General features: G+C 39.0%; 1 protein-coding gene across 3 annotated transcripts in view; it reads left to right on the top strand.

The window, feature by feature from the left end:
- Positions 1 to 14,221, top strand: part of VAV3 (vav guanine nucleotide exchange factor 3) — a 399,477-nt gene that overhangs the window by 179,222 nt on the left and 206,034 nt on the right. For 2 of the 3 annotated variants that reach the window (XM_063624405.1, XM_063624404.1), the window contains exons 3-4: positions 11,631 to 11,689; positions 13,828 to 13,893. In XM_063624405.1, coding sequence (XP_063480475.1) covers positions 11,631 to 11,689; positions 13,828 to 13,893 — 125 coding nt within the window. Of the gene's footprint in view, positions 1 to 5,621; positions 5,661 to 11,630; positions 11,690 to 13,827; positions 13,894 to 14,221 lie in introns of those variants that run through there. The other variant, XM_063624406.1, reaches the window with a different exon arrangement.

Genomic DNA, 14,221 nt, shown 5'->3' with positions numbered 1-14,221 from the left:
AGGAGGTTTATATTTTGGGGTCCATTTTTGCCACACACTGACTCTCAAACTTTGATGAGACTCCTGATGTATAGAACTCAGCGTCTTTCCCTGTTTGGAAGAAAGAACAAGAAGAAATAAAGCGTAGAAATAAGTGGAAGGGGCCAGGTGCAGTGGCTCACTCCTGTAATCCTAGCACTTTGGGAGTCTGAGGCGGGCAGATCATGAGGTCAGGAGTTTGAGACCAGCCTGACCAACATGGTGAAACCCCGTCTAGTAAATATACAAAAATTAGCTGGGCATGGTGGTGGGTGCTTGTAATCCAAGCTGCTCAAGAGGCTGAGGCAGGAGAATCGCTTGAACCTGGGAGGCAGAAGTTGCAGTGAGCCAAGATCATGCAACTGTACTCCAGCCTTGGTGACAAAGCAAGACTCTGTCTCAAAAAAAAAAAAAAAAAAAAAAAAAAAGACTTATAAGGAAGGAGTGATGTAAGACACTGGAAAACATTCATACTTTTGTATGAAAATGCCGTAGCAGAAGGCTCAATCACCCCATTTGTCATTCAGACCTCAATTCCCTTGTCCGTCAGAGAATTTACCTGGAACCCTTAGATGGAGACATATCCCTTCTTTTCCTCTCCTCTGGCACTGTGTGCCATTCCTCTGTAACCCTTCTCACCCGTGTAAACACATACGTGCATTTTTGTGACTATTTGCTTGTCTGATTCCCAACTCTGCCATGAATACTTTGCAGACAGAGGTCTTGTCCAGTTTTCTCAGTGCATGTCTACAGGGCTGAGCCTGGCATGTGGTAGGTGACGAATTTCCAGGTGGGTGACCATTGGGTTGACTGACTGAGAAAATAATCAAACAGTTGATGTGTGTAGGCAGTGGGGAAATGGGAAGCACATAAGGCCTGTGTGGAAGGGTATTTTCCTCTTCCCTCCAGGGCTGGCCCTTTTCAGGGTCCTTTTAGCTTTCTTCTGGTTCCACTGAAGAGGCCATGGGCCTCTGGAAGTGTAGGCTTTTCTCTGCTTTGACCATATCAAGCTGGGGGGGCTTTGGGATGGCATGTCACGCTGTGCTACCAGCTGCATCTGTGGAGTGAAGGCTTTGGCAGTCTTCTGGCCAGTGTGCATCTGTTTTGTTTCCCATTGTGTTCTGGGTGCTCTGAAGGGTTTTATATAGACTTGTACCATCCAGTATGGTTGCTATTAACCACATATGGCTACTGAGCCCTCAGGTTGTGGCTAGTCTGTATTGATATGAGCTGTAACTGCAATAGACACATGGGATTTTGAAGAGTTAATATAAAAAATACTAAAATATCTTGATTTTTATATTGGTTACATGTTGAAATGATAATATTCTAGTTATCTTGAATTAAATAAAATATATGATAAAAATTATTTTCACCTGGTTTTATATTTTTCTAACATGCCTTAAAAAATATTAAGTATGTGTATGTGACTTACACATTTCTGTTGACTAGCTGTGGTCCAGAAACTACATTTCTCACATCATGAATTCATTTATCTGCATTTCATTTGTTCAGGCACATATGAAAATGAGCACTTTCAAGCAGTATATGAAATGACCACTGTTACCAAACCAACCAGAACAGAGACTTTAAGGACTGTCATTTTATTCTCCTAGTTTGGCAGGCAGTCATAACTTCTGTTAGATGGTTTGAAATGTTTGCAGATGCTTCATGATTTTCTTTGAGCAGTCCTGAGGCTGGGACAAAAGATGGAGCATCTTTGGGCAGGAAATCTGTGACATGCTCCCCATGACGAGATCCTATCGTTCTGGCCTTTTCTTTCTGAGACTTTCTGCATTTCATCCTTTAAAGTGGTAATAGCTATGGACAACATTCAGGAAGCAGTGATCTTTGCCAGTGAGTTGTGTGACTTTGACAGTGAGCTGAGTTTGGAAAATGAGTTGACTTTGCCCCAGCTGTGTGATTTGTGGGCATCTCTGAGCATTCATTCAACTTTCTAAGTCCTTTAAGTCATATAGAACTCTCCAAGTCAATTTCAGATCACATCAACAATTTCTTCTCTGGCCTGACATGAGCACATGGGGCATGTCCATTCAAAGGGAGTTCATGTGAAAGTTACAGTGGCTTTCCAATAAGCTGGTGATCATGCTGTCTGCTGTATCCCCAGCCACTCTGCTGGAGTTGCTACTCTCATGGTTCAGTGAGTAATTGAGTAATTGGTGTTTACCTACAGAGTCTGTGAATACCTTCGCATTCTTGGTATTGAACATATTAAAACTGCCATGTAATCTTTGTAGCCTGTTCTCTCTACTGTCTGCTTAAAGGCAGAGAAGGATTTGCAAATATGATTACATTTTCAAAATGAAAGTGTTTCTTTTACGGTTGTGTACAAACAATTCTTTATCATTTGCGTACTAAGTTTAACACACTCTAACAGACCAGCATAAATTTAGGCAGAGCAGGGAATATTTCTAACTAGAAAACTGTGCTTTCAGGCAGCTGACTCTGCATGGATGAGTTCCAGGTTTTATCTACTTTGCTGTTTGGACCGGGGGATGGTAAAACAGTGTATGAGGAAAGTTTCTTACTGTCTTTTACTTGGTGAGAGAAAATTAGTATTGCTGGTCCCAGTTTGCTTTTTTCTGCTTGCTCTTCAGTGGGAAAGTGTTAATTTTGAAACTGCATCTGTAAATTATAGTCATGTGAATTTTGTGCTCTGCTGGAATTTCTATGTGTTGGCCTGGAGTCTGTCTGGAGCACAGCAGGCAAAGCAGTTGGGTGTGGCTGAACATGGGAGTGTGTGGAGAGTGGGCAGAGTGAGGGTGGAAGGGGCAGGGCAGCAGCTCCTGGGGACTCCTCTGAGTGTACTGCTAAGTAACTGGTACTCTGCATTTAAGAATTTTGGGGCGGGCATGGTGTTAATGGTGGTATGATCACATTAATAGTTTTGAAATGTCATACAACCTCTATGGTAGCCAAGTAGAGGATGAAATTGAAGGGAGTGAAATTGTAGGCCTGGAGACATATTGGAAGCTATTCCAATAATTGAGGCAAGAAATAGAGAGGGCCGAGACTTAGCAGAGGCATGGGAGGAGAGAAGGGATCTGAGAGAGTCTGAAAAGGATGAATTGATTGATAGGATTTAGACCTGGCACTTACATCCAGAAAATTTCCCCAATATCTAGCCAGGTGCAGGAGAGGAGTGGGATTGTGGGGTCATTAGGAATGGGGAGGAAAAGCAGGCTAGGAGGAAAAGATGCTCTGTTTGGGGTCTTCAGAGGCAGAATGCTGAGGTCAAGAAGGCAGAGATGGCAGGACCATAGGGGTGTGGAAATGCCTAATGAGGCAAGTGCAGGTCTGTTTGCTTTAGAAAAAATTTGCTCAATGACCTTCTTTCTTTCAGAATCTGTAAAATATCCACTTTTAATCAAATAAGAAATATATCATTCAGAAAATGGCAACTACAAAAAGCTTCTCAGAGAATAAGGTGCAAGTGAATCTGCAGTATTCTGACTGGAGTACGATATGATGATGAGAGGGATGGGCCAGAGACTGGTCATTCTTGCCCATCAAACCTGTGTTAACCCTGAAGAAAGAGAATCTGGCAAATGTCCAGGTGCCCATCAAGGTGCATACTAGGATCACCTCTTTTAAAGATGCCTTTGAACCCCTCTAGCTCACTCTGCCCACCAAGGGGTGCAACTGGCCTTGCTGTCTCCCCTGGGCTTCAGACGTTGCTTGTCATACTAGTCTGTTTTCCCTCAGTACCCTTCATTGTTATGGTCTTTCCTAATAGACTGTTGGTTTTTTGAGAGCAGGAAGCATTGTATCTTCATTCTGCTCCCCGCAGCTTTTGGAGTGTGTATCTGGTGTATCTAGCACAGAATGAAGTGTTCAGTAAATACAAGAAACTTATAGAAAGGGTAGTGAAGTGGAAAGAGCAATAACCAGGACAGAAGAAAAGGGACCTGGTACTAACCCTGCTTCTATCAGTTGTTTGACTGGGACAAGCTAGTTTTTCTGGGCCATGGTATTCTGATAGGCAGAGGAAGAGATTTAGTGAGAATCTGGAAAGTCCATAAATGGTCCTTCAGAGGTCCCTGTATTTCTTGATATTAGATGCAGACTTTATGTGTGTGTGTGTATGTGTATGTAGATAGGTGGGTTTAATTTTTTGAGTAAATGAGTGAGAGCTTTCATCATACTCTCAAAGGGATCTATAACTTAAAATAATTAATAGCCACTGAAAAAAACATGATATCTCTAGAATTTCTGTATGAGTTATGGGGCCTGGGCATAGGCATTTAGCTAAAGGACTTGTCTGGAAATTGCTATGAACAAACACACCCTAGTTACACAGATTTTTATGTTTATTTGGAGTAGAGAGGTGTGGCTTCTCTGAGCCCATCCTGTGTACTATCCTTTCTTAGAACTCTTTCAGTTCTATGTGACGTCACAGTCACATTTTGTTTTCTGAAGTACTTTACAAAGACCAAATCTGACTTTACCGATGATGACGAGGATGATGACAATGACAGCAAAGGTGATGATGACATTAAGAAATAGCAGCAGAAGTATAGGACATTCTTCTATGTGCATACATCTGTCTGTCTGTCACCTCTTTAACACTGAAAATAAACTTGTTTGATAAGTGATGTTTTAATTGTAATTTCTTAGGTAAGGGAACTAAGGCACAGAGCATTGATCATCTTGACTCCCGTCCTTACCTTGCTAGTTAGAGATGGAGCTGGTATTTGAATCCAGAAAATCTGACTTCTGAGCCTGCACTTCTAATCGGCCCAGTGTATGACTTTTTTTAAAGGAAGTTCTTGTTCTCTGTAGTTTCACTTTTGAAGACTCAAAAAACAGTAAGTATAGAATAATTCTTAAATTTATGATTGTAACCAAGGATTGCACAAACTATAATTTGGATCCATTTAACCTATATAGATACTCTACTCTCTCGAACAATGGAAATGTATTTCCCATAGTTTACAGTCTTCCTGACATAGAAATGTTTTGTTGATCTTCTCTGGCTGTACTGCTTTGCTTTGCCCATAGAGGAGGTGCTAAGGACATTTTTCAACAGCATCCCACAGATCAAAGCAACAAGCAGGTGCTTCAGGAAATCTCTGAGATGTGTTGCTGGAAGTGACACTAAGCTGCAGTGTATCCTAATGGAGGTAATTTACTGTGTGAAATTAGAGTTTCAAAGAAAACTACGATAATGAGTTCTGTTGATTTCCTAGGAGAGTTAAGGTGAAACATGTTGTTAGTCTGAAATTTACCATCTGGTCTAGTTTAGAATTAGGCCTAATTGTCAGATAACCTGGTGTCTGGGATGCCCGTGTAGTATCAGGTCTCTGGGGTGCCTCCAGCTTGCAGTTGACCTGATCTACAGACTATGCTTCTGTCTGAATTTCTCCACCCAGCACTCTCATGCCCACACTCCCAGTTCCCTCTTCTGGGGCCCAAGTATTTCTCCACAACCCACAGGGCACTTGTGCTGATCCTTCAGAAACCAGGATGCAACATCTGTGCCTTGAGCCGCTGCTGCTAGATACCAACCTAATGCTGTAGGGATGTGATGCTGTGGACCCCTTCTTGAACCCCTAAGCTCATCTTGCATTTGGGGCTGAGGCATGCAGCTGCCTGATTGCCCTTGCAGAGCCCACCTCCCTGTAAGTACCCTTTCCCTCGGAATTCCTTTTGAACCCAGGTTGTTGTTACTGAACCCAGCCTTTCCTTTTGGGTCTGGTATGGGTTAAGAGGTGAAACTTCAGAATAGAGAACCCAAGAAGATAAATCCATAATTAATTAGCAACTTTTTGGCAGACGTGCATGTTGGTCTCATGGCTTCCTCTGGTTACTATGGCTGTGGCTTCTTAACTCAGGACCTTAAAGGTAGCCATAACATACTGCTCCTGCTTAGATGACTTGTTTTAATTACAAATAACGTCAATAGCACTAATGTGCTAGAGAAGCAAAGAGTGGACATTTGCCAGAATGTCTCATGAAGTGAATAGTTTAAAATGGGTAGTTTTATCAGTGTACAGTATCACCATTCTGTTTTCAAAAGCTGTTTTATTTTGTGGTTTTTAAATTAACTAAGGGATGATAAAGAGCTTAAACAAAATAAAAATCATCACTGGTTGAAAACGTTTCATAGGGGAACATGTCAGTATGTTTGTTGGCTCTAGGTTTGAGTAAATAGACAATACTGTCTCATATTTAATGTTTAATTTTCACAATGGATTCTTCAATTATTCATTCTTCACTTGTGCCAGGTTGAACCCTTTACATATCTGGACACCTGTTATCCCTAAACTTTAAAACAATTTAGCAAGGTATTACTCTTTTATTTGTTTGACCCAGAAATATTTTTGTGTTAAGTGGTTGTTATGAGCCTGTCCGTGAACTAGGTGATGGAAATACAACAGTGAAGAATCACTTTGATTTTCCTGCCCTTAAGAAATTTTCCATTGTCAGATTGAAAGACCAATGAACAGATCACTGGCATGGCTTATGTTTTTATATACTCTTCAGGGGTGTCTAAATTTATGCAGATATTTTTCATATTGAAGCAATATTTATGCAAATATATTGAATATCATACCTTTTGTCCTAGTCATCCCATTTAAAAAATCTTTCCTATAGCAATACCTGCACATAATTGAAAAGATCTTTGGCAAGAAAAATAATTGCAGATTTTGCAGAAAAGTGTTGAAAAAGCTCATTGACAAGAGAATGGCTAAATCATTGCTGTTTATATACACTGAAATGTTACACAGCACTAAAATGAATAAAGCAGATGTATACATATGACATGACTCTGCTTTATTGTTAATGACAAAAGCATGCTGTAGAAAAATCTGTATAATAGGAATACATTACTTAATAAAGCAAAGGAAAAAAGAAAAATTCTGCCAGAGTCACACCAGATTTTTAGCTATGGTCCCATTTAGGCCGAAGAGAGAGGAGAGGTATGAGGGGCATCTTTTATGTATTACTGTATTATTTCAGCCTGACAAAGTAAACATGTATTCTTTTGAAATATATATATATATATATATATATATATATGGAGAGAGAGAGAGAGAGAGAGAGAGACAGGGTCTTGCTCTGTCTCCCAGGCTGGAGTGCAGTGGCGCAATCTCAGCTCACTGCAAGCTCCGCCTCCCAGGTTCACACCATTCTCCTGCCTCAGCCTCCCAAGTAGCTGGGACTACAGGTGCCCGCCACCATGCCTGGCTAATTTTTTTTTTTTTTTTGTATTTTTAGTAGAGATGGGGTTTCACTGTGTTGGCCAGGATAGTCTCTATCTCTTGACCTCGTGATCTGCCTGCCTCAGCCTCCCAAAGTGTTGGGATTACAGGCGTGAGCCAGCAGCCCTGGCCTGAAATATTTTTAAAAGCCAATAAGTTTTCATTTTAAATGAGGTGATAGATGCTACAGCAGAGTTATGTCCGGGGTCCTTTGGGGACACAAAGGGGACACAGACCATGGGCCAGAGAAGGCTCCCTGGAGAAGTAGGTGGCCTCACTGGGTTCAGGATGGTACGTGTCCACCATGTGGAAGACACAGAGAGAACAAGGGCTTTTTGCTTGGAAGCATCCTGGAGGCTTTCCTGGTAGGCGGCCTTGGGGCTGTCCACCTCCAGAGCCTTAACAGCTTGCCCAGGTCATCCTTGGTTCTTCTTCCCTTAGCCCTCACACAGCGTCAACTACTATTCCTGAATACTCCTCCCATTTCCACTACTTGCCTGTCTCTACCGCAGCCATCTTGGTTCCAGTGCCTCACCTCTCACTTGGGCGGTTGAGACAGCCCCCTCAGTTGGTCTCCTGGCCCCTTGTCTGTTCCCTATATCCTCTACCCTAGTCTGCCCTTCACTTTGCTTTAAAAAGGCAGTTTTGACCCTGTGATTGTCCTTCCCACACTTTCGCAATGGTCCTTCCTAGCTTCTGGAGTATAAGCCACCCTTCTAAAGCAGATTTGCAGAACCCTTTGCCTACCTTTCCCACCTGCCTCACAAAATAGCTCTTATTTATGTTATCCAGGATGATTTTCATTTCTTTACAGATGCCACTCTTCTTACTCACCAAGGGATAGACAAAGGGAAAGAAAGAAAAAATTCATGACATGGATTTAGTCTAGTTGATTGTTGGCCTATTGACTTGCAGGTATTGTTACTAGCTATGTCTGTTTCTGGGAGTTAATGTATCTAAGAATTTCCTATTATTTTGTGGTAGCAAGTTAGAAATTAATATGTTGCAGGAAAATAGTCTTCTTAGTGTCCTTGGAGATGTTTTCTTTTGTAAAAATTCTTGAATGGATGTTTCCAATGGCAGGTCAGAATCCCCACAAAGAGGATTTAAGAATCTGGCATTAGTTTGTGTACTTGTCTATTCCAAATCCGGATACACTTCGCCTTTATAGAATACACATTGTTCTAAAAACACCACATTGACTAAACAGTCTTTATTTGCTTTGGCTAAACTTAGAGTTAACGGATGGACTCAAAGTACAATAGGATAGACACAAAACTGGGTGCCAGTTCTCACTCACTTTAGGATACACTACATGCTGTCTTTCCATTCCTCCTCATCTGCTGATTTGTATATTTGTTATTTTTCTATTAGTGAATAGTAATAAATAACCCCTGTTAAGCAGAAAATAGGAGTTGGTCTCAGCTTGTTGATTTTCAGAAATGTTTGTCCTTATAAAACACATTCAATGCAAGGCTAAACTAATAGACTATCATCTGGCTCCCTCTGGTGGACACTCATGAAAAAAAAATCAAGCTATAGTTTTCTGAGAGAGGCGGTGTGTAGGGGAGGGGTTGTCATTGTTTTGGTTGTTGGTGGGGAAAAAGGAATAGAAAATGCATTCTAATTTTGTAGATACATCATAGTTATTATAGAAAATATCCCAAGGAGTAAAATGCATTGCTATATAAAATACGTAATAGAATAGCAATAATAAAAGACATAGCCGTAGTACTGCTATTGCTATTTTTCTTGTTATTAAGTAGTGATATATGCTGGGACCACAGTGTAAAGTAGAATCAGAGGCAGATTTCACCCCATAGCTTTCTAACAGTGATATATTAGGATAAGATTCATGCTAAAGTAAAGCAATGTAGTTAATTCAAGGGTCTGGATACTGTACTGTACTGATTTCCAGAACCTCCCCAAAGTTGGACTTTTCACCTAATAGTGAATAATTTTGGTATTTTAGCAAGTGACTATTTTTATTTTGAATTAGTTAATTTTGATAAATTTATTAGTATTCATTCTTGATCTTCTGAATTTACAAACTCACCGACAATGCTTTATCTTTATTATGGGGAATTAATCAATATCAAGTTTTATCTGATTGGTTGTATATGTTTTGACATTAGATGTTCAACATAGTCAACCAGGAAGAAATTGCATGAAGGGTTTCAATTGTATTTTCTTTTCTTTTTCTAGTCTGACAGCAGGGGGCTAGGGTTAGAATATAATATTTTGGGGTCAGTAAATTAGCTCATCTAGTCACCATGTCCTTTGCCTCTTTCTAACCCTTTGGAACTATCCTAAAGAGTTTTGCTCCCTTCTCTTTTGTTTATGTAACAAGTTTTCTTAATTTTTTTTAAATTAACAAATAAAAATTATATGTATTGGTCTTGTGCAACATGTTGGTTTGAAATATGTATACATTATGGAATGGTTAACTGGAGCTAATTAACATATGTATTACATCACATCTTTTTAATTTTATTGTGGTGAGAACACTTAAAATGTAACCTTTTTGCAGTTTTCAAGAATGCAATACATTGCCATCATCTATATGTAATTCAATTAAATGTTATCTTTGTATAATAACTTTATTTTACATGATAATAAAAATTCACACTTACTGAGTTAAGCATATGATGGGCATGATCTCATTTAATTCTTTTAGTAACTCCATGAAGCAGTTAGCTATTATCTGCATTTTACAGAGGCTCATAAAGGTGAGCATAGCTGAAAACTTGTGAGTCAGGGCTCCAGGTATTCTTAGTCCAAAGCCAGGAGTTTCTAACTACAACCATATATATATGGTACCAGTTCCTGAAGTGGGTGAGATATAAGTGTATGTGTGGCTAGGACTCTCATGAACCTTCTACAGGTACTGGAGACTTCATTTTTATGTTCCTGTCTCTGAAGTAAGGAATTAGATTACCTTAATTTAGAAACAGATTTTTGCCTTTTCTCGCTTTTTACTATCATTCTGAATAAGCCTTATGGTAGAACCTCTTTAAGTTGTGTTTGTTAAAATTTTGAGAGTTAGGATGCGTTATATCTATTATCATAAAAATAGACTTTATGGCTGGGCACGGTGGCTCACACCTGTAATCCCAGCACTTTGGGAGGCCAAGGCAGGTGGATCACTTGAGGCCAGGAGTCCGAGACCAGCCTGGCCAACATAGCAAAACTGCATCTCTACTAAAAATACAAACATTAGCCAGGCATGGTGATGTGTGCCTGTAATCCCAGCTACTTGAGAGGCTGAGGCATGACAATCACTTGAACCTGGGAGGCAGAGGTTGTAGTGAGCCAATATCGCACCACTGTACTCCAGCCTGCGCAACAGAGTGAGACTCTGTCTCAAAAAAGAAACAAACAAACAAGAACGGACTTTATGAGAAAAATACATTTTAGATAAATGGCTTTCTCACTAAGTCTTCGCAAGAAACAATCTTAGGACCAAAGATTGAAAGAAGGGTAAAGTTGCTAGCAGAGGACATTTAACATTTAGATTTAGGTACTGAAGATCTTTATAAGGAATCTTTGAAACATAATTAAGGTTAATTTAGAAAACTTTTTCTGAAAACACTCAGGATTAAATTAAGGCAATTTCCTTAAAGTTGGTGATTATACAGAATAGCTACTATTTAAATAGTTTACGTGCTAGCTTATTTAATCCTCACGATAATGTAATGATTGTTAATAATCTAACTATTATTGTAGGCATTATCTAGACGATGAAACAAAAGCTCAGAGAAATTAAGTATTTTGCCCAAAAGTACCTGGCCAATAAATGGTAAGCTGAGGATTTAGACTCAGGTGGTCTGGCCCAAGAGCCCGCCCACAGTCTCACCTGCTTTTTGCTATATAGCAGGACTGTCCAATAGAACTTTCTGTGATGACGGAAATTTTTGACAACTGTGTAGTTCATGACAGTGGCCACATGTGTGTGGCTACTGAACACTTAAAATGTGGCTAGTGCAACTGCAGAACTGGGATTTTTGTTTTTAAAATTTAATTTAAATATCCTCATGTGGCTAGTGGGTACTATACTGGAGAATACAGCTTTCCAGAATCTTTCAGATTCTGTAAAAGTAGAGATGTAAGTTGCTTGGGGCCACCCAGGCTAACTTTGTGTTATACTGATAAAGAATCCACAACTCAAATGGGTTAGTAATCTGCTTAAATTAATAAAGAAAGGAAAAAATTATAATCCAGGTATTTATACTTCCCAATCACAACCTTTCTCATTCTGCACGTCTTTGACATCTGCAAATTTATGTTTCTGCTGCTGTGGCTAATATTAGATTGAAAAAGTTTTGGAAAAAGAAATCTTACATTTTCTGAACTACATATCTAATTAGTATTTTCCTCTTTTCTCAGGTTATAGAAACATTATCACGACTTTCTCGAACACCTATAGCGTTGGCCACAGGAATCAGGTGAGCTCTGTTTTCGTTGTCCATGTGTCCCATTGAGTTCAGTGTAATGATTCTTTATTAAATGGTTACTATTTGTGAAGCACCTTGCACACAGGTACTATGTCTCATTCATGAAGAGTGCCTGGTATGTAAGTATCCCGTACACATTTGAAATTAATTGAGCAAGGTAGAACTTATTGATAGAGTTGAATAAGACATTGGCCAAACATTGTTCTTAATTCACAGGTGACTGTCACTGGTGTGGTTCTTTTTTTTTTTTTTTTAACTTTCCTCCAACATTTCTGTACATATGATTCATTAAAGTAAACACAAATGCTTAAGTAAATAAATATTTATAGGATGTAATATGTTTATTTTCTATAGAGTAGAATATAATAATAACTCATAGCTTTTAGGAGTTTAAGAAATAATCAGACAAGTATAAAACGTGTACAAGAATGCGTATTGAAGGTTCAATAGTAAATTAAAAACCTGGAAGTAAATTGGTTAAATATACTATGGCATCTCCTTGCAATAGAGTATTATGCAGTTGATAAGCATAAAAACATAGATGTGTATGTTGTGTTGAGCCTTCTCTGTTTCAGATACTACATACTTAAGTTAGATCTGTCAGTAAAGATGTATTATATAAGTAACATTAGGAAATAAAGAAAAATAGTCTCTACTCAGCCTGGTTTCATGGAAATGGAATGGATTTTTTTTTTACCTTCTTTATTCAGTCCTCCATATTTCTGTCTCCAGCCATCACAGCCATTTTTCTGTGTCCAGCTCACATTCACATTCTAAGGGAAACAGGATCCAAGCAGGACTTAGCGGGGTTCTCTGCACTGGCTACAAAGCACAGTGAGCTCAGGAAAGATGCCCTGCTGGTACAGGACCTTTCTCAGAAATGGGCCATGAATTTGGCAGCTTTCTATGTATGTGGTCTGTCAGCTGGATAAATGTTTAACTCCTAATTTGCTCTTCAGTACATGCATACCTTTCATGTCAATATATATTTTATGTTATTATATGTAAACAGATTTTTAAAAGCAAGATCAAATTTTTATATATTGATTCTGAAAAATGCAAGTCAGAAGATTTTTCTCCTTTTTAATTTTTTTCATATATATTTTCTACAATGAACTTGCATAATAAAATGTGCCTTAATTTATAAAAAATGATTTTGAGACTACATTTCTCACACGCTGATTTATTTGAAAAACCTAGTCTCCTCAAATGTCTTCGGTATTAATCCATAATTCAATGTGAAACTCTGCTCTTTAATATAACTAGTAATTATTTAAAGCTTATTTATGATTTTGATGGATCCTCTTGTTTTTTTGAAACACGTGGTATGCTGGCTGCCTGAAAAGAGTAGGATTTTTGGCACAGTATGCTTACTGTGATTTTGTTAGACATAAATTTAAGGCAGTTATGAAAAAAGGACATAGTACCATGACGCAAACAAGGAAACCACACAGTGGGAACAGGCGATACATTCAAGTGTGATTTTCTTGAATAGGGAACAAAGAAAACACTCTATTCTCCCCAAGGTCTGGTTGAGTCACTTGTCTAATAAGTGAAAATAAAAAATACAGCTTAAATACCCTAAAGTCTGAGCAGAAATGTCAGGGTCAATGACTGTATATGTAAAGGGCACAATGTTTTTGTCTTCCACTAGTTTTCATCTACACTAGTGAACGGAGCCATGGAAGGTTGATTGTTACAAATTATTTGTTACCAGATCCCATAGCTGAAAAGAGAGGGTGCTGAAGGCAAGGGTACATGCACAGCTGTTTGTTGTCTGACTTGGGATGCTGCAGTGGGTGAGGTGACCCTGCAGGTATGTGGCAGTTGGGAGATCAGATAAGCACGTTATTATGACCCCTTGCACATGTGACTGTGGTGACCAGCTGTAATTGCTTCAGATGATTTCAGGTGGCAGGTGTTACAGCCTCCCTAGGGGAACCCCAGACAAAGCCACGAAGCAGGCACTTTAGGGAAAGCCCTAGACATTGTTAGACATGGTGACTGATCTGACCATTTTGGCAGCAGACAACTTACATATTTAGTGAGAGATAAATGCCCAGCCTGATTGTTGCTCATTCACTCATGGGTTTGTTTTTTTGTTTTGTTTTGTTTTTCCCTCTTCTTAGGCCCTTCCCAACAGAAGAAAGCATTAATGATGAAGACATCTACAAAGGCCTTCCTGATTTAATAGAGTATGTTGAAAATTTTGAGCAAAATTTAGCCACTGCCAATTTATGCGTCCATTGTGGGTTTTAACTGTGGATGTTAAAGTAAGCTATCTGAAGGAGGAAAAGTGGCTTAATTACTGATTAACCTTAAACTGGCTATGGAAAGCTTTACAAGAAAATGTACTTCAACTGGTTTTTAGTTCCTGTTTTGTGTCCCCATGAAGAATAAAGAAACTTACTCTAATGAAGTAAAATTTCAAAGTTTCTCAAAGGCATAATAGAAGTAGTAGATAAAATTGGAGTTAGACAATTAGGGAACCATTTAAAAGAAACAATCTGCTGCTGGAGTTGT

This window comes from Symphalangus syndactylus, chromosome 12, assembly GCF_028878055.3.
Source record: "Symphalangus syndactylus isolate Jambi chromosome 12, NHGRI_mSymSyn1-v2.1_pri, whole genome shotgun sequence".
NCBI lineage: Eukaryota > Metazoa > Chordata > Mammalia > Primates > Hylobatidae > Symphalangus > Symphalangus syndactylus.
Note: the sequence above shows the minus strand (reverse complement) of the source record. Positions and strands in the feature narration are given on the sequence as shown.